This window comes from Myripristis murdjan, chromosome 9 (genome assembly GCF_902150065.1).
Source record: "Myripristis murdjan chromosome 9, fMyrMur1.1, whole genome shotgun sequence".
Lineage (NCBI taxonomy): Eukaryota > Metazoa > Chordata > Actinopteri > Holocentriformes > Holocentridae > Myripristis > Myripristis murdjan.
Genome location: NC_043988.1, coordinates 29,155,237 through 29,182,702, shown reverse-complemented (window position 1 = coordinate 29,182,702; position 27,466 = coordinate 29,155,237). Strand labels below are relative to the sequence as shown.

Sequence of the window (27,466 nt, the reverse complement as noted above, 5' to 3'; positions counted from 1 at the left end):
ATGCATGAATTTGCCTGCATCAGACAAACGGTGGGACTAAAAGCAGTGGATTGATGAGCTACGGCTTTCTCTCGGTTGATCGGTTTCACCTCAGTGAGAGAAAACGCGAGGCTGTGCTACTTTGTTTTGCTGAAGATGTAGAGCTTGTCTGGCTTGATGTTAATATATTATGTGCGCATTGTCTGCGTCTGAGGTAGTTTGCTATCTAGTGCATCTAGTGACTTGCATTGATCAGCAAATCGAATTTCATACAAATGCACAAATTGCAATGAGGTAAGACATTCCACTCAGTTTTTTTTTTATTTTTTGTTTGCCTCTGCTCTTCTCAGCTCTGCTATTCGTTGACCAAAAAGAAGATTTCAGCGGTCAGGACACCCTGCGGAATTCACCGTTTCCCATCGCATCCCCCTGCCTCCATCCATGGACACACTTCTCCCTTCCCTCGTTGACAGTGGGGGGAAGTTGGGAGCCTCTCTTTAGGCATTTCTATATGAGGAGGGCGCAAGTGGCACCCAAAGGTCGCAGTCATGCCGATGCATCCAGTCACATCCACTTTGATGTACCGGGGAATTTGCACCATCCCTGACATTCTCTCCTACAGCGCCCCTGTTAACCTGCCTGAAGACGAAGTTGAAGGTGAGATGTTACCTCTTGATGAACAGCTTACGGGGCAGTTAATAAGGCGATTTATGGCACTGAGTAACTCCACGCCTCCAGAGGTTCTTTATTCATTAAAGGCTTATGCTGTAATGGTAAATGTTAGGGTGTCATTGCCATGCATTGAGCTCACTTTGTGGTCAGCGCCCGCGATAGGAGCTCATTCAAACAGACGCGCGGTCAGGACCTTGGACAGCGCTTGCCAGGCTTTCAGAGACCTCATCTAGTCTGCCAATACAGATATCAAATTATGGATTCATATAAAAAAGGTATATTGTAGGCCTTTTGGATTCATATATTTATTTCCACTCATCCTTTTTTCCCCCTCTCTGATTTTGGTTTATATCTGCTGGAAGCAAAATGAGCAAAGATAACCAGTGTTACAGATTGTAAAGAAGCCCTCTTGTTATCAGCAGCACAGAATGATTTCTCTCTCTTTCTCTCTCTCTCTCTCTTTTTTTTTTTTTTTTTTTTTTTTTTTTTTCCAATTTTGTGCCTTTATATACAAGGACTGATTCCATTAGATGAGACCCTTGACGCTCATTCTGTAGTGAGTGGTCACATATCCCTCTGTGTGGAAATGATTTGTTTAAAATTTCAGCATTCATGCACCTTCCCTGCCATGAAATGTTGCTGAAAACATTGCTTCTTGTGGACAGCTGTGATGTTTCTGGGTCTAAGTAGCAGGAACACAAGCAGCTGGGTGGAAATATGGTAGTGCTTCATGGGGCCCTGAGCTAAAGGGCCCCAAATGTCTGACTTAGTAGTGCTTTCTTGTGGTTTTATGGTCTATAAGTTTGTGATCTTACATATTTTCAGGGGACCCTGAAATCTCAGGATCACTGCTGTTTGAATGACTTTCAGCATCCAAAGTAAATCACATTTTAACTGCCTGAATAAAATTTATTTCCACCACATCATCCTTCATAATTATAAATGCTAATGGTAAATTGAGATATTGCCCTATGGCAAAAGTAACATCTTTGATAAACAAGGGAAAACACATGGACAAACTGTTCCAAACAAGTTGCCTTCCAATTTTGCTAGAATATTCATGTGAGGGGCATTTGTGGCATGAACCTTCATCATCTGCACATTACCATACAGGAACCGCAGGGAAATTGCTGAAGTCCCCAAGCCTGTGTGATGGCACTGGGAGTTGTTGAGTTGCGGCCATGTTTTCGGTGTGGTGATGCTGTAAGGTAGCTGACGCATCCTTGTTGACTGAATTGTTTTCTGCACGACTCATTATAGTCCCCATATTAATATGCTTCAACTTTATTTACACTGTCTAGAAAACAAAGCACAGCTGTGACTACAAGCCAAGCCCTCTATCCATGCATAAGAGCTGTTTTGTTGTTTTAAATGGCTAGATTAGACTGACTGGATTGCTTTGCAGGGCTGATTCAGTGAAGCCAGTGCTCAGGTCCCAGAGGATGTCTTTAGATGGATGTAAGGTGTCATGGCAGAAGTACATTACAGAGCTGAAGCGCTTCTGATTAGGCCATGATTGAAATAATGCATATGTGTGAATGACAGCGTGTGCGACAGGCTGGGTTTTGCAAGAAGTCTTGTCAGCGCGCAATGGTGCAGAAATTCCTGGGGAGAGACCAGAAATGAACCATTAATTGAACCTGGATTTGCAATTTTTTTTTACTCAACACACACACACACACACACACACACACACACACACACACACACACTGCGCAAACACATGCGGAATACAGTCACACACAATGCACTGATGTAAATGCACACTTTCCTTCTCTCTCTCTTTCTCTCTCTCTCTCTCTCTCTGTCTCTTTGTCTCTTTCTCTCTCTGTCTCTTTATCTCTTTCTCTCTGTCCTTCACTCTGTCTTCCTTCTGTCTCTCATTCATGTAGAGGCATGCATCCAGAGTACATGCAAAGACACACATGCACATCCATATGCACATGCGTGTACACAACAATATAGGCAGGGAAATACTGTGTGATGCTGCTCAATCTTGATTTTAATTGGAAAACCTGGCTGGAGGGGGGCAAATATGAATCAGCTCCAACTCCCAGTTGATGGTTTATGTGGTATAATACGAACACCCTAAATACCTTTTACAAACCCCCCACTCCACAGTAGTCAAAACACTCGTAATATACCAAAATGACAAGGAGGAGCTGGGCTGATTTGAGGCGCCATTCCACCTATATTATGCTCCATTGCCTTTTCTCGCCTTGATTTCCAGCAGACAGACCAAGTGATAAAAGTATAGGCTCAACATGTCAGCTCCAAACTCGATCATCTCATGATGTCATCCGGATGATTACAACATTGCATCAGTCAGCACTGTCAAACACGTACAGCTCAGAGCTTTATTGTCAAACACGACTTCCAGTGTAAAGGGGCCTTGCCATCAAAGAAATCTATTTTGCACAGTAAAAAGATTGGCGTCTCATATTTCAGTCCTACTCATCTGTTCTGATTGCAGGATGGCGGTGGGGTTGGGGGAGGTGCTGGTTTTGGGTTGGGAGATCCCTCTTTAATATACAGTGGGCCTGGGCTGTGTTGACTAGACAACATTTCATTTTGACCTTGTCCAACGAGTCAAAACCACTTGCGGCAGTTACAGAGACACACAATGAAGTGAGCCGTTGGAGCTACACAGCCCAAGTCAGTGGCAGCTTGGCTGGCTAAACAATAGGCTGCTTCAGGGAGAGAGTAGGAGAGAGAGAGGGGGACTCTGCACTGTTAACAACAGTGACAGAGCCTTTTCCAGCTGTTGTAGAGCATTAGTGTTCCCATGCGAGGGCCATCTTTATTTCAGTGGACGCCTACAGGTTGTGAAACAGGCAGTGTCACCGCTGAGACAGGATGTTGTTAGATTTATCCACTGAGAATCTTCAGCTTTTTGGTGTTCAGCCACTACACAGATTTCTAGTAAAAGCGCATTAAGATTTATACTAAGCTATACCACAAAATGACTATGAGTGCAGGGGGATGATAGGTTTGCTGATCAGAACCAATAACTGAATAGTTATTTTAGTTGTGAGATTTGGGGCTTTCAAAACTCACTTTTGCACCTGCGATTCTTTTGTCACCTGGTCAAAGATTGGAGGACGATGCCACAGGCGAGTGTCTGGCGTCACGACACATTTTGGTGTTGTGCCAAAAAAAGAAATGAGAGAACAATATTATGTCGCTTTATATTATGTTGTGATATATTAACCTTTCACTACACGTCAGATCCAATTAGCTTTCTTATTCCTTCTTTTGTGAAAATGTGACTTTATCATTTTTGTCGTTTGTAGTTCAGTGTAAGCTGTGCCAGAGACCTGTCAGTGTTGCGATTCCTTGTTCGATAGATGCTGATAAAAATACTAAATTATGTAACGCCTCTTTAATATGTGTTGAACAATTTGAGAGCCTGTCTGTCATAGTATGAGAGAGGTGAATTTTTTGGAAATGTTTAATTGATGAGAGACTTAACACTCGAGGGATATTCTCCGTGTCATGTGATCGCTCAGATCTTCTGAGAGATGGACGAGAATTGAGATGTCACATACATCAGCCATCAGGCCATCTGGGAGCGAGAGCTTTGTCACACACTGAAATTACACATTAGTGTTTTTGTGCGTGCATGTGCGTGTGTGTGTATATGTGTGTGCATGTGCATGTAAAGGGATCTTGGTGCAAGCCCTAATAGCACATACAGCCAAGGACTTGATTTTCAATTACCGGTGTGGACACATTAGGGAATGGACCACTGTCACCATACTCAGCTGTGGAGAAGGCTGTCAAAGCTATAATCGGAACAAAATGCTTTTTTCCCCCTTTTTTTTGATGCACGATAAGAGTGTGTGTCTATGTGTGTGTGTGGAGCAGAGGGTGCAAGGTGAGATCAAGTGCCTTAATGTACACTGATACGGGCGCAAATTGAATTGGACTCTATTCTCCGTGCCTCCACCCACATAAGAGGGCAGAAAAAAAGGGCTGGTCATATTATGGCAGCACAATATATTTAGGCCACCTCCACCACTAACACACACATGCACAAATACACACACACACATATACACATGCAGAGCTCAGTGTCAGTATCACTGCAGGTGGAATTAAGTGGGTTGGCCATTTCCACACTGCCTTACAACATCCATATTGGAAGCACATTCAAAATAGTCCCAAGGCTGAGCTTAAAGCATTTGTACGGGTCCCAGACTGAGGATCATGTAAAATGATGCCAGTAGTTTTCGGTAAATACACAACTAAGATGAGACAGGAGCAGAATGCTTGGTTCTTTTCAATGGGATTATGCTCGGTAGAACAACACATTTTATCATTTGAGTTCAGATTTGTGCTAACTTTCCTTTCATTGTGTTTTTTTCCTACTCTCAAAATTGCACAGCAAAAGCTTTATCACAGCAGTTCAAATGGACAGAAATACATATTCTCATTGTCATATCTGTCTGCCATTCATTCACACGTCTCTTGTCACTCTCAGCGTATGCTATCTGAGCGGTTCAAGGGAAGTTGGATATTAGTATTCACTGCAAAAAGGAAAAAAAATGGACCCAAATTCCACTATTTTTTTGTGGCTGAATCCTCCAGAGAGCTTTCCCAGTCAGACACACCTCGCTCGCTGTGCTCGGAGTGTACCCACTTACCCCATGTTGTTCCAAACAGTCATTAATTCTTATGGGAGTGGAGTGAAAACAGAATTTCTCCTTCAGTAATCAATAAATTATCTCATTAAGCTAAGCCAATCCAATTGACATACATGAATGAGCTGCTAGCACGAGGTGAACAATGGGATAACAGACCGAGCGTATAAAAGTGGGCTTTTTAACCGTTTAAAATACTGAAAAAATGAAAGATAAAACTGTATTAATGTGTAAGAGGGTTCTTACATCCAGCATAAGGCATTAGTATGATCGTTCTTTATGCCCAAAAAAGTCTACAGCAGCCATTTAATTTCTGTTCATTTATAGCAAAAAACTAAACTTTGCATTGCCGTGGTAATCTGCAATGTTAATCTGTTTTGCAAAATGACAAGCCATATCCCTTATACAAATTATACACAAGGCGAAAAGCTTCCATTTTATTTTGTAACATTTTATATGAATATAAAATGTACTGATATGCAAATATGGGGAGAAGATGAGCCAGGAGAATTTGCTTCATTGATATGGCACTTGCATTTAATTTATGTCATATTTGAGGTGGGAAGCCTACCCTGAGGACAGCAGAACAGATGGAATCAGAAGAAACTACAGTCTTTAGATTAAAAAAAAGGTATGAAATGTACAACCGAAATTATCCTTTGATATCTACTAACATTTTAAATTCTACTTTTACGCTTTTTTCCCCCCCCACTCAGTTCCAGTTCCAGCTTTGGGCGTTTGGTAGAGGCATGAAAGCCTTCTCTTAATCGCTGTCAAAAGGAACATGCAAGTGTTTTTTCGGAGCCAAACCTGTCACAGAGGCCCATTGGGGACAAACCTCTCAAGGAGCGTTTTACACTCACCAAGTAACTGTCTGGAGTAATTGAAATCAACACAGTCTACAAAGTATCTCCTCCATTTGCTCACGCTTGAGGCGCAGTGAGGGGGCTTTCCTCGTCTCAAGATCAAAAACAGATTGGGCTGTCACCCCCCCCAGAGACAGGAAACTGACACATTGCAAACAGGAAGTGATCAGAATAATAGGACTTGGGGAATGATTCTGTATTTGCCTCAATGAGTCATGAATACTTGCTAATCTTTAAGGATGTTATTCTTAAGAGATTCCGACTTCCACTCCTTGGTTTGCTTTTGAAAGCGGGTTGCATTCAGCAGTAAAGCCGAATGACACATGTTTTTCGGGCTCCTTTTTCAAGGTTTCAGCTTTATTCCCTCGGCAAAGTTTGTCGGCCTTTAGCAAATCACTTTGACTGACAGTTGCTCAGAAAAACACTGACACCACTATTTTTCTAATGGCATAAACAGCCTGTAAGGCTATCTTGGTGTCTCTGCTCGACTCCTACTGTAGCTGCAGCACATGACTCATTCTTTCACCCTGAGGTGGAGAGTTGACTTCCATTTCTCTGGAAATACTTACATGAATACAAATGAAGATATTTAAAGATACCGGCATCTGCTTGGCAAGACTGAAATTATGCACATAGCATACTGCTTGTGCAGAATTAGTGGGTGTTGTGGGGGCGTGCTTTCAAGGGGTCAACTGCAACCATTTTAAAGCATAACACTGCTATGAAGACTTGGACATCAACAACAGCAACATACAACAAAATGACCAATCACGATGGGAAAAGGACGTGCTGGCTCATTTTCAGAATTGCAGCATGTGGAAAAGGTCCAAATTTGCTAAATAAAAAAAAACAAACACTTGTCTCTGCTGTTTATTTCAGCTACCGAGTGCTATTAGTGTGTTTTGCTCTACTCGGAAGTGAGAATTAGTTCAATTTATGTTCTCATTCAGGAAAAAAAAAAAAAAAAACACTTCATTATGTATCTAAATTGAACACCCAGAACAAACTGTTTACTTCCACTTGCATACTAAACAGCTTTTCCTTTGCTTATACAGTAGTTATTGACCCCTGATGAGAAAACATACATACTGACTTATTCATTAAAGCAAAGCAGCAAAAGGTTTATGAGTCAAACCCTGCAACAGGAATTAAATTGATGAGAAGAGGGGGATATGGAGGTGAGTACAACAAAGAAATGAGCCGTATTTCCATTTCCAAGGCTATTACATTTCCTCTTTTTGCCTGTCAAACCCTTCTGACAATATGAAGTGCCTGGCAAACATCTGTTTATAACCCAGCCGTCTTTTGTCAGCATTTAACAAAGAAGACAGACATGCGCCATCGGCAGCACCCTGACTGCTGTCATTATATAATTACTCCAAAGTAAAACGAATATAATGCCCTTGCTCTCTGCAGGATTCACTGTGTCAGGATGGGACTTTGGTAATGTTTGACTTTGGTGGCTCTCGGTTGTTTCATTCCGCAAAACAAAGACGCTAAATGCATAGATAACGTTTCACCGGTGACAAAGTGAATGGAAAGTTGTTGCCTCTGCTATGAAATATGTTTGTCTTTGTCCTGAAAGAATTTTCCGTGTTTATCCAACTGCCTGAAAAAGCCTCGGAGCCATTGGCGATTAACAACAAAAATACCCGAAAAAGAGCAGTGTTCCCCCTGGGTGGAGAAAAGATACACAGGCAAGACAGGAAGATTAAGTTTAATCGTTTTGGAAAAAGAAACCGAGCTTACATGGCTCTTGACATTACAGATGTTTGGCGCTGTGACGCCCATGGAAACAGCATCTCCCCTGTATCTAATCAGACTGGGAATAATAAATCACAGATAGGTTTTCCCATCACTCCGCTTAATCCTCAGCAGTTCCCGCTCTACCTGTGTGATGGAGGGCCTGCTTACACAACCCATCAGACGGGGATGGATTTCAAAATGTCTCTCTCAAATATATAACCTGTCCGGATGATACGCGTGCCATAAAAAAGGCTCTACTTGACATAGATGGCGATAAAGCTGTGAACAGTAATGGGCCGTTCCTTGGAGGTGTAGTGACAGAGCAATAGAAAGCAAAGTCAAGATGCCATGGGCTATCTAGCATTACTGCTTTGGGAGGATTTAACGTCACAAGGATACAGCATTCATTTGGTGTCTTGATTTTCCAGTTTCGCCTGTTTCTCTTTATATGAAATACAATGCTCAGGCAGGACAGAGCAGGATGTCACACCGTTCAAAAGTGGTCAAATATCCTTTGCGAATCAACTTGAGCTGCCGTGAAAATATTGACACTGAAAGTCTGTGTATGGTAGTAATGTCTGGCATGCACTAAACATACGCAGGAAGTAAAAGCAATCACACTTTGATACAATAATACAAAGAAAATAAATTAAAATGGCAATCTTTTGTGCAACAGGCATACGTTGTGATTTGGACAGTTAGCTAACCATATGAAAAAGTCATTTTTCATTTCATTGAGACTTCAAGATAGCGACAACTTCATCATATTGGACATTCTCAACCTGACGTCCCCCTGATTAAGCCAAGGGCCACCATCTCATAAAATTTCTCAATAAATCAGTTTGTGTAATCTCACCTGACACCTCACCTTGCTGAATTGGGTTTTGATGGAAAAGCATGTGGTGCAGATTAGCCGAGAATTGCATGAGGGCCTGCGATTACGGCTGTCGGATAGGTTAGAGTTAAGTCATTTATTTCCATTTTGATCGATTGCCATGAAGGAGTGGATCTAGCAGACTTTATTACCTGTGAAATGAACTGTGATGAGTTTTGGAAGGTGAAGTGCTTTTCAATCAAACAAGGCACTGTGTGGTTTCTCCGGGGTAATATTTTCTCACTTTGATGAACAATACTGCAAAGTCTACGCCAGACTATAAAAATACACTGATAGAAAAACAGCATCAGTAGCTCAGGTCTGTATACAGTATTGACAGCACGCTGGTAATCTGGTGGAACTGATGAGTGAGCATTGAATCGCCTGTAATGCATAGTGGAGACTTTTGATTTTTCACATCTGACCTTTATTTGAGGTGCTCTCACGGTTTTTGCCTTGAAGATATTGGCCCGGCTCAGCTTGATATCGGCTGTGATGATGAAAACTCGCCGCTTTGAAAACATAAGAGGAAGGGAGAAAAATACTGCCAGATCAATGACTCTTTATCCCGCTGAAAAAAAAAAAAAGAACCGAGCGCAACACAGACAGGCGAAAATTTCACGGCCTTTCCCCGGACTTCAATCGCTCAAGGTCAAATGGGGTTTGAGAACTTAGCGCGGGGGATTTTTCCTCACTGACGATAAAGCACCTTGACCTTTTTTTTCATCTGACTTTTCTCCACCAATTTCTCCTTGCTGCCACACCAGTGTGGCACTTGCTAGGGTCAGAGCTCTTCAGGTTTCACAATATAAGTGGTTTCACCATGGTGGGGGGGGTGGTGGGGTTGGAGGAGGTGTTGGGGGGGTTGTTTTTCTATCCAAACCCCAAGATGGGACTTTTCCTTGAGACACAGACGGCTTAGGCTCTGCTGTACCCCCTTTTGAATACTCTAGAGCCTTGTTAGGAGCCCTTTATGGTAATATTCAAATCTTCCGGGTGCCCAAGTCGGCCCCTTTCCAGCTGAGGATGGATTAAGGTTGCTACGGGTGTTTAAAAATAGTTGCCCAGGGTTCATGCACAGGCACTCACACACACATAGACACGCGCACGGGGCAAAGCGGTGTTTTCCACACATCGATTTTTTTTTTCTTTTTTTAAGGTCTTACATAAAGAGTGGGTGTGCAGCAATTACCGATCCAAAGGAGCCCTAAGCAGATGGAGGTCTGACTGAGGCGAAGAGGATCTCTGGCTCTGAAGCATGCCCAGGATTACATTCACGGACACTTCACAGCTACAAAAAGCCCCGGCATTAGCTCGTTCGCTAGAAAGTGCACCGCTTGTAATTAGCAAAAGTTTTCACTGATGCTAAATTTAACCTGAAAGGGGGTAACGCTTTGCTGCAGGCGTGCCTGGAAAATTCATGTAAATATTTCCCATGTGATGTGTCTCTATTCTGCGAGGACAAAGATAGTTAGTTTCACCCATTTTTTTTTTTTTTTTTGACCGCTTGTTTCATTGTATTCTTCTTTTATGTAATGTATACACCCGGAGATTATCACGATCTTAAAAGCTTAAACTCGACTAATTCGTCCACAATCTCATGTCAAACACGACCCAGACAATGTGCATCTGTTTCAGCCTCAGTCATGATCCAAGCACTTTCTGTTTGTCTTTGTGAATCAGCCGTATTTTGAAATGATGGCCCAGTTCAGTATTGTGTGCACAGTTCTCCGATAATTCAGTGCTTCTGAGCTGCAGGAAGGACACGGTGCACTTCATTGATACAGAGAACGTACGGAGAAAGCAGTACACTGGGAGTACACTGCACTTCTCTCTTGTGGGAGTTCAGCCTTAGATGCTTCACTCTCAAAGCTCCAGATCTTAACTTGGGCTTTTCATCCTCTATCAGATCACACCACAGGGGACTGCATGGCATTATATCTTTGAAGCCCAACAAGCACCTTTCTACATCAAAGCAAATACCACGTGCTTTCAACAAAAGCATGTGGGACCTCAGTGGAGGAACTGCGTCCCAGGGATGTAGAGGAGGATGCAGCTCTGAAGCTTACTGCAACTAGAACTACTAAAACAGACCAAAAAAGTAAACTTTAAGTTGAATTAAATGTAACTTGAGCCGAGAGTGGATTTAGTTACAGTTGAAAGAGCCCAGAAGCAATAAATGCATCTGAAGCAACAAGGAAGAAATGCTAGAGACAGTGATACTTGGAGTCACAAAGAAGCCATTTTGACATTTTTTACTGCATATGTAGTTTTGATGAATTTTGAACTGAAACACGAAACAGGAACGGTGAGGGACGGTTCAAAATTGGGAAGAGTACACGGTGAAGCCCCTGACACGCCAAGCTGATTATGTGTGGCTCACAACTGGAGGCTGTCGGCAAGAGAGAGAGAGAGTTTTCTCATTAGCTGCTCAGCCTTTCAGTGAATCACGGCATGAGAAGAAAGATGGAAAGGGGGACATGTTGACATTGTGCAAACTAGATAGCAAGCTAGTTACATCACGTACATTATATAGCATATTTCCGATTTTCATGACAAAATTGTTTAAACAGATTCAGAGTGGCATGAAAATGAGCCCGAATGGTATTTTTTCCCTTTATCTTTCCGCGATCCTGAAGCTTCCCAGTTTGCATTTTTGAGACTGCTGCCCCCTCCTGGAGTGGACAGATATTTCCTCTCAGTTAGGTCTTTTTTCTTGGAAGTTGGCTGAGCGCATCCCTAGTTTAAGAAACATGGAAAGCAACCCAGTACCTTGCGCATAATCCTCAGGTGTCACAAATTGCAGATCGTTTGAATGCGTAAATTCCTAGCACCTGGATTTAACCATGATGTCATGCAAAAAGAAAACAGGATTTTTGGGAGGAAGACACCCCAAAATGCGTCGCTGTAGCACGTGTGACCCCTTGTTCCACTTTGAAAGTCGGCAAGTTTTATAGAATGGGAGGACAGGAGGGAGATTTGCTCAAAGATCTGTGAAGACGTCGCTGGTTTGGGATTTTTATTCTGCCTCCCTGCTTGTGATGTAGCAAAACAAGATGCAAAGATCACATGACTTTGAAGATGCACTGAAAAAACTGTGAACATCTCTATCCACTTTGTTATTTTTTTTATCAGGAGTGATTTGGTCTGTAAGCGTGTAGGTGGACCCGCCGTTGGCTGAATTCTCTGTGCCTCAGTTTGGATGTGTTTGCACCAAGGCTACATGACTAAGTGGCAGTTAAACTTTGATAATTGCCTCTTTTTTTGATTTAACATGATAATTCAGGTCATTTGTGCAGACATACAATAGACCCAGATGAGGGAAACTCAGCTCTGGGCAATGCATTTGCCTGTACTCAAAGAGGGAGAAATTGTAACTTTGACAGACACAATTTCTCAATTATAACAGATTCACTCTAGAGATGCGAATTGGGCTCATTTGGGCTCCCAGAGGATCATGAGAGAGTAAAAAAAAAAAAAAAAAAAAAAGAAAAGGAGAAAATTGTTGTCTCTCTTGGGGATAATAAAGATAAAGTGTTATCTCTTTGAGGGTTTATCTCTGTAGCATTTGGTCAAAAAGAGAAATGAAGGTGATTAATCAGCCTCCTTTGATAAATTGCTCAAGTTGGAGCTATAGCCTGCTCTCCTTTAGAGCGCTGTGGGTTCATTCTAATATTATTCCAAGTTATATTTGATTTCAGATGGAGCCATTAAAGGGTTTTAGATATTACATTTGTAATGGCTATATTTATAACTATGACTATATAGGGTAGGGTATTCAGCTCGGTAACCCACACATTTTATTTTCAGTGCAGCATGAGGACATTTGCAGTTTCCTCCTCAGCTAATGGCTTGTGACGGAGAATAAAGTTCTCTCACAACGTGTTTAGGCAAATGTGCCACGTTGGAGGAAATGCATTTTATTACACAATGCAAACATTTTACATAAAAGCACACTTTGCACACCACCAACCAGTGTGGCTGTTTTGCTCACCCTGGCCTTTGATCAATAAATAAAGCTTTCAGGGGAGACAGAGTATTCGCTAAAATTGTTCTGGCACCTTATTTAAGCGTGTGTTTGCCTCCCGCGAGGCAGCACCGTTGTTGTTGTTGTTTTTTTTTTTTTTTGTTTCAATGAGTGTCTGCTGGAAAGTCCCTGTTCCTAAAGTAAACAGATGGAGCTGGGACCTCAGGTGGATACTGAGGTATTGTTATTCTATAAACAATAGGATCACACCCCGGGAAGAAAAAAAATATATATCTGCAGGCTCTCAATGACTCCAACTACACACCCAGTCAGATATTTTAGAGGGAAAAGCGCTGTGAAAAATAGCTGCTGTGAATGTCACTCTGCTCACTTTTATGAATTGGATGCCCGGCTGTAATCCATTGTAATACATGATCGCCAAGTAGGCCTGTCCTCGTGGCACGGTTTCCATTCTGTGGCCGTGCGCTTGGTTACAGCAAACTATTTCCTGAAGCCCTCCGACAACATTACATATACAATAACACACACATCTCCCTGCCATCGTTGTTGTTTGTTGTGTTTAGTTTAGTTTTTTTTTTTTTTTTGAACGAAATATTTGTCATAGAATGTCAACTGTGGAGTTTTGGCCGGAGGCTCGGTCATTCATCGCTACGCCGACACTCCAATAAATCAGCGGAGCAGCAATTCCCATTTACAAGACTTTGGACTTGCTGTGATTTGCTGAAAAGTTTCTTTTTTTTTTTTCTTTTAATATTCCAGTTCAGTAGCTTAACAACAGCTAATTTGTTTTAAACCATGAAACGAAAGAGTCATTTCAATTCACATTTGAATTTTTATTGGGCCCACATAAAGGTTTGTTGTTGTCAGGCGATTGTTTAGTGGAAGTTATGCATTACTCAGCATTCACTTGTGTTTATTATCATTATTATTATTCATTCCACACTTCTCTTATATTTTTGTCATTTGCAAAACTATATTTCTTTGTACCTGGGGTGCTGCACTATCCACTGAATGAATAATGCTTTAGCTTGGACTTTTGCAAACTATTTTCCACCTCCCTAAACCTTACATACAGGCTGAGCATAAATTATCATTACATTATTATTTTAGACTCCATGATAATGCATTTAAAGTAGCTGATTCTGACAAATGCTAGATTATCCAGATTAAAGATATTACACAAGATTATCTGGAGATTGATTCTGTGCTTTATGCGTCAACTGTATCTTAAGATTCATCTCCTGCTCTGTTCCTTTGTGCGCTAATCAGGCATTTGACATTAGGATGTGACAAGTGACAAATTGCAGGTGACTCACGGCAAAAGTTATTGCATATAAATGAAGGGATTCATGAGGGGAACAATGGGATGGGGGGTTTAAGGTTTTTGTCGAAAAACAGGGATATATACAGCGTATGAGAAATAATGGAAATGACAGCTTAAAGATTCCCTCTAACGGCGGTGACTTTGTTAGAGTGTGGGGGCTGCATCATCTTCTTGGTTTCGTATTGGATTCATGTCCCGGAGTTATTTTGTGTCTGCTGGTTAAAATTGCAAGGGATCATTTCGAAATGCCACCATACATTTATTTTGGAAAAATTCTGCTACCTGAAATTCTCAGTCATTTTTTTATTTTTTTTTTTATTTTTATTAGAGATAGTTCTCTCCTCCAAAACATAACTCATTTATAGGTAAAGGTCTTGAATTGGTAAGATGCGAGATCATTATTTTTTAGGCTGCCAAGGTCTGTGGTGCTCAGCGCTCGCTGCCGTGATATTTTCACTTCCCAGAGTTCAGCTGTCAGTCAGTCACTGGGTCCAGTTTCCTTCTTTTTTTGTTGGATTTTCTGCCTATAGTTTTCTAGGTGGCGCTCTTTTCCTTGTTAAGCCATGGTCATTATCACTAACCATGTGATCTGAAGACGCATAAGATATTGTAAATGAAAGCCAGCCTTCATGATTATAAATAAAGGGTGTAAATAAAGGTAATAATAGTAACTTTTGAAAAGCAATCGATTGCAGATTACTAGTTGCCGCTTCAAAAATGTAATAAGTAATGTAACTATTTTAAGAAGATGTTCTATACCAGGCACTAAAACTAAAAAGAGTTAAGAATGTTTAAAGCCAGGCTGTATAAACCTCATAACACTAATTACTGCCAATAGGATTATTAAACGTTTTACAGTATAACATGAATTAAGTTTTCAGTGTTTTTATTTTAAAGCATAGTCAAAGCAGCAAAACAAATCACAAATCTGTACATGACAAATGCACAAATGTTTGCTGGGGCCAAGTTTGCATTGATTTGATTGATTTGACCAGTTAGAAACCGCGCTCAGAGCCGCAGGGAGCACCGCTAAATGAATGGAGGTTATCCAGGCTGCGTGGAGACAGCGGCTCCTTGCCGTCCCACTCCAGCTGGTATTATCAGGGCTAGCCTTGATGGTGCTGTGCTGAGATGTGTTCCCCCAGCGGCTTTGCTGACCCACATTGTCTGCAGATATACAAAAACAAGGCATGCCTGCACGGCTAAAATTGGATTGGATGTTATAGTCTATGCATTTGCTTTTTGCTGGAAGAAGGATATTCAGACGTTACCTCTTTGTATTCACCAACGTTGTGATTAGAAACGGTAAATTAATTGCATTTTCACACAATCACAGCCCTCATTTTGTAATTTCAATATTGAACAACGTTGATGAAAAGTTAGCAGATATCTTTTTTTTTTTTTTTTTTTGGAACAGCAAATGTAAGCCGACTCTCTCTTGTATTAAATCAATCAGCAATAGAGAGTAATGGAGATTTACTCATTACTGGCTATTGAGAACTTCACCATGTGCCACCAGTCATGAGGTGGTAAGTGGTATTTTTGTTTTTCTCAAATAACCGAGATTCAAGAGATTCAACCTTTTCATGATTAATTGTTTTTGGCCTCTAAGAGCCTGTTGGACTGATGCAACGCCAGGAAATGCATTCACATCACTTCCACTATCAGCCCACAAGAGGCCTCGGTGTGTCCTTTATTGTCATCACGCGTGTTATGACAGCAGAACCCGCTCCTCCAAGGTTATTTTATGGCTTTAATGCTTTTTACGTGTTTCGTGGGGAGAGCCCGTGCGAGAAGGAGAAAGAAACTGAGCCACATATGAGGTGGATATGTTCATGGGTCTGATTCAACCCCATAAAATTTTGAATGTGTGGTATTCAGAGGACTGACCTAAAAATGTTCACAGCTTGTCCCGGTCTCGGCACCCTTGTTTCATCTTTGCCCACATTTTTGCAGGGTATTAATTTTATTTTGGCAGCTATATGTCATTTTACTGGTAGCATTTGTTCTCCTGGCCTGCCAACCCCCATATAACTATGACTCAAGCATTGATGCGGCATAACAAATGTGTCTTTGGTGCGTGGAACATTTCCCACTTTCATATCCTGCTCTGTTGAAAGACTTAAGCTTGTGTGTATTTGTGTGTGTGTTTGTGTGTGTGTGTCTGTGTGTGTGTGTGTTTTCTGTAGAGATCCGCGAGGCCTTCAAAGTGTTTGACCGTGATGGGAACGGGTTCATCTCGAAGCAGGAGCTGGGCATGGCCATGCGCTCTCTGGGCTACATGCCAAATGAGGTTGAGCTGGAGGTCATCATCCAGAGACTGGACATGGACGGTAAGAAACACAAACGCACACACACACACACACACACACACACACACATGCACACACTACTCTGACAAACTAAAACAGATGCTCTTTTACATATATACCCACCAGAGAAATGGAAGCTCACAAACACACATGCAGTAATACATGCACACACTCTCATGCACACTCGCATGTGCTCTCTCTCACACATGCACACACACATACACACACACGGGGTGCCCTACATACACACCATGCACTCCTATACGTGCACAAGCATTCATATGCATCCATATGATGGTATCATATGTGAATTCACACCCACATGCACACACAGACTTGTTCACACACACAAATGTATGCTGCCTATCTCATACACACACACACACACACACACATGCACACACACACATGCACAAACTTTACTGCAGCTACCAGTCTATTTCACAAGTCACAAAGTACAGAGGTTTAGATTCACTTACACATCTAGTCTGCAGTCTGCAGTAAAACCAGCCATAAAAAATAATAAAACCAACTATAATAAACAGTAAAAGCAACAATAACAAACACTGAAACCAACTGCTCCCGTCTCCCGCAGGAGACGGCCAGGTGGACTTTGAGGAGTTTGTCACTCTCCTGGGCCCGAAGCTGACGGCGGCCGGGTTGCCAGATAAGTTCAACGGCACCGATTTTGACTCCGTCTTCTGGAAGGTACTCATTAGCCAGTTACTCAGTTATTAGAGAGGAAGCAGGCAGGCAGACATGCCTCTGCAGCAAACTGCCAGGCGCAGAAACATTTACGCACCACAGCTCCAGAAGTTTAAAGGAAAACAAATTTAATTGCCGCATTCGCCGGATCGTTAATGGGGAGTTGCCACCCACAAGGCTGTTTAGAGCTTATCTTGGAGGGGATTGGGATTCCCTTCTGACAGAACTGTGTCCTTCATCAGGGCTTTCAATTAATATCTCCTCCTGCCTGCGTGTGGCAGTCTTATTATTTAAAGTGTTAACGTCGGTTCTTATGTAAACAGAAATTAATTTATTTCCAGACACTTCTTTAGATAATCAGCTGTCCAAATTGACAGTGTAATAGAAATTAATGGAATATAACTCATGTCAAAAGTTGCCTTTGTTGTGATTACGAGATAATGAGTCCAGAGTGCCTGTCAAAAACTGAGGCTCAAAGTCAAGAGCAAAAGATAGGGGATTTATGGGATTTCTTACATTCAGTGAAGAAAGAAAGAAAGAAAAAAAAAGAACCACAACAGAAGATAAATACCTGCCGGAGGAGCCTGGCAACCCAAGAGACTGTTGAACTGTTGAAGAGATTCTTACAAAAACTGCACAGCCTAATATAACATTATATAAAAGAGAACTAGAACTGGTACTGACCATGTGCAGCTGAGCTGATCAAACAAAGCCTCTGGTCATTTCAGCGAGCTCCATGAAAGCTGTGTTGGAAATCAGTGGAGGAGCTGAGTGCAGCTAAGAGATTTCCCCACAGGCACAGGTCATGCACTGGCATTAAACCAAATCTTCCAACTTTTTCATGAGCTGTTTGTGTGTGTTTCTGCATCTGTTTACTTTGCAAATGTATGTGTTTGCATATAGGCTACGTTTGTGCCTTCACGCATGTGTGAGGGAATTTTCTCTCTAGCTGTAGGTCACATTTGAGCTACTTTTGAGCTGCACTGATAAGACATACTGTCTCCATGCCCAAAAAAACAGAAGTCTGGGGCATGTCAGACAGAAGGAAGCAAGGCCAGGCAGACTGATGCCCTGAGAGCTGACCAGAACCTCGCTCATTTTCCATCACAGCATGCATCCCTGTGCTCATGTTAATGTGCAGTGTGCGTCTGTGTGTGTTATCTCCAGTGTGATATGCAGAAGCTGACGGTGGAGGAGCTCAAGAGGCTCCTGTACGACACGTTCTGCGACCACCTGTCCATGAAGGACATCGAGAACATCATCATGACCGAGGAGAACCACATAGAGAACCCTGAAGACTGCCAGGTGGATATAGACAGTAAGGAAGATCCCCTCCTCCTATACTTTGTAGAACAGATCCATCACTTATACAAAAAAAGAGAGAAAAATCCATCTTAAAACACTGCTGACAACCACCTTACCTTTGTAGAACCATTTTTGTTTTTGTTCGGTGATGTTTGATGGTGTTTTTCTTCTTATTCAGAAAACTGGCCAAACATGATGATGACATGATGTCAAGATGACATCTGAGTTATTTGCAGCACAGCAGAGCTGCAAGTTAATAGCAGAAAGGACTGCAGCTCTGGGTGTTTTCTTTTCTTACATTTTATTTATTTATTTATTATTTTAGGAAGCATATATGGCCAATAAGGTATGATGTGAGTTTCAGGCTTGTTGGGGCCGTGCAATTCTCTGTATGATTTAAAAATACAGATAAAGAAATTCATTTAATTGAGACGCATGGACTGTTTTTTTTTTTTCTTTCTCTCTTTTTTCCCCCTGAGGATAGAAATGGCTTCTGCAGGATTTTTTTTTTTTTTTTTTTGGACTCATATCCTCACTTTAGAGATTTTTCCTTTAATGCCACACCTTTTGAAGGAGTGCAAATGTTTTGCAGAGCACTGCATTTGCACTTTTGGTATGCAGATCAGGCCCAGATCCATTTGTTTGTTGTTTCATTTGGAGGAAATTCCAATCAACATTTCTATCTTAATGCAGTTACGTACCATACAGGTGTGAAGGCAGATTTTCCTGGAGGTGTTCATCCCTTATAATTGTGTTCACGAAGTTGTACGTTTTTGTGATGAGCTCTCTCATTCGGAAATGACAATCAGATGTCTTTCATGCATTAAATAAGATCTGATTCAATGGACTCACAGGTAGTGTTCCTTTCTCTCTCTCTCTCTCTCTCTCTCTTTCTCTCTCTCTCTCTCTCTCCCTCTCTCTCTCTACCCCCTGCCCCCACTTTGTGCCTTTTCCCCCCAACAGGCTCCAGCCCAACACAGCAAGTCAAGCAAACTTGTGTGCGCAAAAGCCTGATATGCGCCTTCGCCATTGCTTTCATCATAAGCGTCATGCTCATTGCAGCCAATCAGGTGCTGCGAAGCGGCATGAAGTAGGAGTGGCAGCATTCTCGGCCTTGATTTCCATCTAAAGGCTGCCTTGCGAACTTGAGACCGAGAGGATAGAGCTCAACAAACAAAAAAACAAAAGACAATCACACAACAATAAAACAGGCTGACACTGAGACTGGCATGGTCTGAATCAGAGATCGCCAAGGACGCTAAACGTGCAGGAATTTGATATTGCTGCCGAGAAATATTGACAGCTTACACAGTTTCAAGGACAATGAAAACAAGACCTCACATTCAAAGAGACAGCGGAAGGTGTAAAGTGGACAGCTGACTATACATATCACTCTGCATAATACAACATCAGTATTCAATAGCTATGTGCATTTGAGCAGTGTTGCATACAGTATGGTGGCAGCTGTAGAGAGATGTGTAGTGACTGTCCAGTCGTGTATTTGTCCAGTGTACCATGAGGTTAAAAAAAATAGAGTCTGAATAGAAAGAATTTGTGAAAATATTTCAGGATTATTGGAGAACATGCATTCTTTAGGCTGAAAAGTGTTATAATGTGCGAGGTCTGACATATTGTAAGTAGTGCAACATTGTTCAAAAAACAAACAAATAATAATAATAATAAAAAAACAACACTTGGTTAAAATAACAGCTTGGAAGGAAATGAAAATAATTTGAAGGCTTAGAGGATGTCATGAAGTCATGAAGCAGGATAGCAGCGCTTTGGGAGGAAGGTGGTGAGGCCTGAATGGACAAGCTGGACATCCAGAAAACACTGTACTCTCTCTCTGAAGTGACTCCACAGCGGAGCTTTGCAGGCCTCAGAGGATGACCATCATCTATGCATGAAGTGCATGGATATAAACAGTCGTCTTGACACATTTGTAAAAGTTCTTATCAATGTATTGTCCATTATGACTGTGTAACAGAGCTGTTTCAATTACTTATTGACAACTGTGACCAATTATGTGTGGTGCGGGGTATCACCAATCACAGCAAAAGTAAATCATTCAACTGCATGAACAAGAAGGGCTGCTTTAGTACATGCTCGTAAAAAAAAAAAATTACTTTCGGGAAAAATGATTGCTAAGCTATGGACCTTTTGCCTCCCTGGGCACCCATTGACCCATCTCTCACTGCCACTGAAGAGCAAAGACGTTGCATTTGTATCATAATGTGCCACCCAACCTTTTAAAGAATATGCATTAAAACTGACTGATTAGATAATGAAGATGAAAATGTAACAGAATGCATTTTGGTCTTTACACTTGTCGACTGGACGCGTTGCTATAGAGCAATAAATGTGTAAAATAGACATCTCGCAGTGTTTTGAACAGATATGATTAACTGAAAAATGTTATGACCAGTGGACCTACTAACCGCTGCGGTCTTTAAGAAAACAACAATGTCTATAGCACTTTTCAAATCACCCAAAGACATAAATAAGGCTATGGCAATACCACAGAAAAATTGGCTTATATTTTCATTTTAAAAAAAGGACAAAACCTACTTATGCAGTGAGAAACAAAGACCAGACAGATGCGGCTGCCCAGTTTACAAACATTTGTTACAGGAGAGACAGGTAGGGGCCAAATAGTGTGAACCTTTTGCAATAAAACATTAATATATGTGGACCATCATATGAGATTACCAACTGGGTGTAGTTTAGAGTGTTGTGCATGCATTCGGGTCTGTCATTTGCAATCTGTATCATACATATTATACCAACTTCAACCAAAGCTTTGAGAGGACACAGATCTGTGATAAGAGAATTAGGCCACCTAACACGGGCAAGCTTAACAAACAGCTGATAAGAGTTAACATCTGCCAGTTGGGTTTATTTCTTTACTTTGAATAAATTAAATGGTCAAGACTTTTTTTTTTTTTTTGGAAAACAGACAGGATATATGCCCTTAAAAATGCCCTCCGCAAAATAAAACACTGCAATATAGAGATCCAAATAATTCATACCTTGTGAATATCCCTTCTTAGGATTGGTATTGGCAGCTTTCCAGAACTTGGATCTCGCACAAGAGCCAGCACCTCACAGAGGCGACGAAATTAGACTATCCTATCGCCCGGAGCCAGGCGGGATAACGATTATCTGATGCACCTGGGCAATTTGTCAAAGGTGTCAAGTCTGTGGGGAACACGTAAAAAAAAAAAAATCTTGCCCATCTATTAACAAATACCTTTGTTTCCATTTTGCACTTTAAGATGTGCTGCAGCGCACAACAGCAACTCACCGCCATGATTGTTCATCCATTTCAAGACATAGTTTTGGCATAAAGAGTTACTTTAACATAGATTTATCTATTTTTCTGATAAGATTGTGATGGAATAGAATATAACCTGACTGACAAATGATACTGTCTCATCTCTTTTGTATGATATCACCATGGAGGGAACATTGTCATGGGAGAAAACAATAGTTTTAACAATAATTTGATTTGTTGCCTTATTCTTCAAGACATTTCGGCATTGCTCATTTACATAAAAAAATCTACTATGGGCATAACATTTATTGCCAGAGCAAAATGTACAAACCAATATTTATTTTCTTTTTACAGATGAAAAAATGTATGAATATGTTGATAGTCTATTGAATGTTCTATTTCCATCGTACTGTACTTTGATACTTGTCTTTGGATCTTGCAAAAATGTTTATTGATCATGTGACATCTGTTCATTGATTTCACCCGATGTTCTTCTATGTCTGTGGAATGATATTTCACATGAATAAAAGCATATAACAACCATGTTACTTATCCGTGGAATAATTTTCCATTTGCGAAATCCGCAGTCGGCGGGCCTTGAGGCGTCTCTATGAAACACAGGGTATCAATTTCAAAATATTGATTGACATCCGTACTGTACATTCCAGATAGAAATCCATTTAAACTGATGGATTTTTCAAGGTTCAGTGAATCTGTGTATTGCTTTACTCCATTGTGAGATGCCTTTTGGCTGGCTTGAGTGTTCTGGGTCCCATCTGTCACATTCACACCAGCAGAATCGCCTTTTTTATCTCCGATGTCCATTGGTGATAGTCAGGCTGGTCTATTCTGGCAGTGTGACGCAGCCTGGGACAGATAATTTCAAACAGTAATGCAATGCAAGCCCAGCACATTTCAGACTATATGAAATGGGCTGGAAAGGCTGCCCAGACAGAGCAGGCCTCAGTCCCTGCGCATATTGTAATTGTATCTTACAGTGGAATTAAGCAATCTATTACCTTTATTGCCCCACTGTTGGCAACTAGTAAGAATTGCAACAACACTGAAAAGTCTCTGTTGTTTTTTTCCCTGGCCTTTATTTGACACAACTAACAATGTCACATTTTCACCATACCAATGAGTAACTTCACTAATCAGAGGCGAGATCCAGCAGAAACGTCAACTGAGGAGGTAGTATATCACCATATAGACACAAATATCATTCAGCATAACCCAAAGTACTGTAATAATAATCATCCATGTTCATTTGCCTCTCTGGCGTGAGAATCAAACCAGAAAATGTGCCTTGAAAATGTGAGTAGGTGGAGAAAGGATTGGGAACAACTTGAAATGCCTGTACTTGATTTGGTTCCAAAATCGAGTACAGTGAGTTTTAGGAGTGAGTTTTGAATCCTAAATCAAGCGAACTGTGTCAGTGATAGTGATAAATAATTCTGTCAACCCCCAGCACTTGTAATTTGGTCTTTTTGTGCCATGGGAACAGTCTTATACACTGCAAAACTTTACTGTCCACCACAGTGGAAATTTGTCTTCAACCACAACCAAACCACCAAAACATAGAAACACAGACAATAACATTAATAGCAGTAAAAATACATAGCTAGTTGCATTTAACATTTATGACAGCATGTTGATCTGTAAAAAAAATATAGATAAATAGATAGATAGGGTGTGGTGCATAGTGGTGCATAGAGAGAGAGAGAGAAAGAGAGAAAAAAACTGTTCCTCTATTAAGTATTAAGACACTTGAAGGGGGATCATGATTGCAAAGATGTGTTTGGCGTTCCTTGCAGGTTAAAACTCTTGTGTGCATGCAACTCTTGATCTGTGCTCTTTTCTAATCCACTAAATTGCAGAAAGACCAGTCTGTGTTCATTTCGCAGCACCGGGCGTTTCTCTATTTTCATCACGCAAGGCATTCAGATCTTTCAAATGTCTGAGCTGCATGGTGAATCAAAAAAAGGGAATTACCGCGTCTGCAGCATTCCCCTTGAATTTCTTGGACAGCAGTGTAATGACTAATGTTGCATCATATATTGATGCCTCATATAGAAACAGCTAAAAAAAAAAAAATAAAACACCATGTCTAATCAGTTCTGAAACATGTTCTTAAATTTAGAAATAATGTGCGACTATCCACTTTGCAATAGCTGCAGCTGAATAGATCTTTGTCGCCCTTAGGCATTTCCACATGACTAAATATAACAGAATGGATTCATGTTTGAATTAATGTATGTAGAATTAACTAAATGACCAAATTAAAAGTGAAAAGCATCCAACATGGAGAGGTATTTGCAAAATTGCTGTTGTAAAGATTCCCTCTTGAGTGGGAACAGAACAATGGTTTCAAGACAAGGTTTTTTTTCTCCCTGCATTGTTCAATTGTCAGATTGTCACTGGCAGACAGGAGGTCACTAATGACAACTATTTTTTGTGTCTTTTATCCCATTTTACTACTCGATATGCTCTACAGGCTTTCAAATGGCAATATAGGCCCATGCCAGAGTGAATAACGGTTTTGTCATTCCTCATGTGAGAGGAAATAGGAAAACTATTTCATTTCTTTTGTTTCAACATTAATCAGGTCCTGAATGCCTCAAGGTGAACACTAGTAATCAAAAGGAAATAACCGACATAGCATTCATCTTTTTGTGTGCAGCGTAAAAAACCTCGGAGACAGAAAACCAGCAAGCAGCCGCCAATGACCGCAAACCATTACGAGGACCCGATGATCAATGGGGGTCTGAAAATTAAGTTCCACATGGCCACATTAATCATAATGGAGGAATATAGCAGGATTGCCGGTGTGGTAGTCCAAAGCCTGCTTTTCAGAAGACGAGCCAAAGCCAGATATATCCCAGATATCTCTGCAGGCTCAGTGACTCACGGTGACTTTATCACTCAACCCCTGGATTCAGAAAGAGCTCGGTTGCATCAGTCAGCTCAGGTCTTTTACTGAAGTTCTGCGTATCAGCATCGCCTTTGGTGGATCCTGAGAACATCTCCCTTCCTGGCACGGCTTAAAGAGCTTTTCAATGAAAAATAAATAAATAAATAAATAAATAAAAAAAATCTTGATGCCGTTTCAAAACAACAAGCCGGGGTTTGATGTGGTTCTCCATATGACTCGAAACCCAGGGATGGCGCTGGTCCAGCGGGTGGTGTGAGCAGCACCGTTGCTTTCGTCTTGGCCCCTAGAAGCGACACGAGAATATGTTTCAAAAATCCTCCAGATAATTCCTTAGAGCTGTGCACACCCTTAGAGGTAGTTATGTTAATCTCATCACAGCTGCATACAGCATGGGCAATTGAGCATGTATCCTCTCTGTCATACCTAAATAATCACTAGAACTAAGCCGATGTGGTGCAGCACTGATGGTAATCAAAAATATTTATGGATGGCAGCACAGCAGAAAGGGAATAAAAGTTTGTTTTGGGATCTCCAACTCCATAAGAGCCATATTTAGATGGCTAAGCAAATATCCAACTGGGAGGCCAGCAATATTCATGTAGGAAAACTCTGAAAACTAAATTGCTAATTGCTTGCTTGCCGCTCAGGTGTGTAATGGGTATGTGTGTGATAGTACATGTGAGCGTACTGTATGGGTGTTTGTTGTGTGTGCATGTGGATGTCTGCAATGTAATGGCTTGCTTGAAACTCATTTTCAGCATTCCAAGTGTGTGTGTAGTCTTGTTTTAGCCGGCCCTTTCAATTGCTTTCACTCTCCTGGGCTTCTGAACACAACAGATCATTATCATTTCCCAATAAGGTGCTAAACACATTTGCACTATCTAACTAAGTTCATCATCAAGGGATCGTCTGTAGTATTTGCAAATCACCAGTCATTTGGACTGCCCAGGCTGCATGCAGATGACTGTTTTGCATTTTATATGATATGCAGCAAGAAATGAAGTACTGTATTTTGTGTCGGCGCACACTGCAGCATCGGATCACATTGTTTTCAATGGGGACATTAATAGTCACATCAGGCGGCACTTTGAAATCCCATGGAGAGCAGAGTGATTAAAAAGACTGGTTCTCACAGCAGCACCAGAAAAATGGAGACATATCTTATCCATTAGTGATGAGCCTGTTTGGCCTCCATAAATGAAACCAGGGATCGGAGCTTATTAATGATTTATTCTGCCAGTTTCAAGTTTGAGTGAGGACAGAATTAGAATTGTGTAAATGAGCTTTTCATTATACATCGTTATATTGTTTTGCAGTAATCAATACCAAACAAAGGTGCAACAAGCTAAAGACATTTAGGGAGGCTTGCATGGACCAAAATTTATTGTGGGTCAAAAATGAGCATATCACAAACCTCTAATGTCTGTCAACCAAGTGGTTAATAGATGAGTCCCTTTAACATGCAGCAGCTGAGGAGAGAGCACGTCATAATTTTGTATAAGTTCACACGGAGGAAAATTATATAGGCAATAATCAATACGTGCACAGGTGGTGTAGCAGGTGTTCAAAAGTTGTTGTTGGAGTTGGCTATAATTTTCATGTCAGCCTCTTGATGTGCTACCCTCTGTCACACCCCCCACCTCCTCCCTCTCCCTCTCTCTCTCTCTCTGTCTCACAAACACACACACACACACACACACATACTTTAGTGCAGGTCACATTTTATTTCATGAACTATAAAATACACTGCCCTTTCCAAGTCTACGAGCAAACACACACACACACACACACACACACACACACACACACACACACACACACACACACACACACACACACACACACACATGCACATTGACATTTAAGACTGCATTCTAACACTATAACGGATTCCTCGACTCGGGGAGGAGTTCTGGCAACATGATGCATCGCAGGCAAAGCCAATCAGTGTCAACCTCAACTGAATGCTAACAAACTCGCCTCACCGCCTAAAGCAGACTTCCACGCAGCTGCACCTCAAAACAAGTCCGCCTCCGACCAAGTTCCCCCTCACACGGCTCCAACCTCTGACTCGCTGAGCCTGATGCCACTCGCTCTCACCCGTGCCCCTTTCCCCAGTTTCATGGCTCAGAGGATAACGAGTAATCAGCGGCTTCCAGGAAACCAAGGAATGTTTTATTTCCTGCCAGGGGGAAATGTCACTCAAGTCGACCCTGAGGTGATGGCCAATTCGCTTTTATGGGTGGGGGGGTGGGGACCTATTTGATGTGATCAGATGAAAAAGTGGTGTGGGATTCAGTGGAAGCAGGCAGGGTGCTGTCAATGTTGGGCCAGCTGCAGCTGCCAGAGGTTTCAGTTTGATTTTTTTTTTTTTTTTTTTTTTTTTTTTTTTTGGGAACATGTGTTGTTTTTTGCAGGAGGAAGAGGACTGTGTGGTATGAAGAAGCAGAATTATTGGGAGATTAACTAATTTAATGTGAAAAGCCCATAATAGAGGCTTGGCAGTTGGGTCACAAATCTCCCAGTTAGACAAAAAGGCTGGTTTTCATCTGGCGAGTTATCATCGGTGGATAACTTCTACTTGATATGTCAGCTAGTGTGCAAATCAGATGTGTTTACAACAAGAATAATAAAGATCAGCAAATAATTAGCTAAACTCAAGATCCATTAGATCCGTCAACGGTGAAATGATTCATTTTCCAGCCAGAAAATAGCACAGAAATCAAACTGAGGCAGCCAAGTTGTACATTTAGAATTGTAATCGGCTATTCACATGTCCACGATGGCTGCCAGAGGGTGTGTTATGGCACCTGAAAGCCCTGTATGCACTTCAGAGACCGGGGTGA

General features: G+C 41.4%; 1 protein-coding gene across 1 annotated transcript; it reads left to right on the top strand.

Moving 5' to 3' along the window:
• The first annotated feature begins 527 nt into the window (after positions 1-527).
• On the top strand, positions 528-19,508 carry cabp7a (calcium binding protein 7a). The gene is made up of 5 exons (XM_030060195.1): positions 528-636; positions 16,282-16,425; positions 17,000-17,112; positions 18,277-18,427; positions 19,378-19,508. The coding sequence occupies exons 1-5, from the start codon at positions 528-530 to the stop codon at positions 19,506-19,508; spliced, it is 648 nt and encodes a 215-aa protein (XP_029916055.1).
• The last annotated feature ends 7,958 nt before the right edge of the window (positions 19,509-27,466 follow it).

What these genes read in the sequence shown, in the direction of transcription:
- cabp7a (XM_030060195.1), top strand. Translation starts at nt 528, where the DNA reads ATGCCGATGCATCCAGTCACATCCACTTTGATGTACCGGGGAATTTGC. An exon ending in CCAGAGACTGGACATGGACG is followed by an intron (nt 16,426 to 16,999) that starts GTAAGAAACACA and finishes CGTCTCCCGCAG; the next exon opens with GAGACGGCCAGGTGGACTTT. An exon ending in CTGCCAGGTGGATATAGACA is followed by an intron (nt 18,428 to 19,377) that starts GTAAGGAAGATC and finishes TCCCCCCAACAG; the next exon opens with GCTCCAGCCCAACACAGCAA.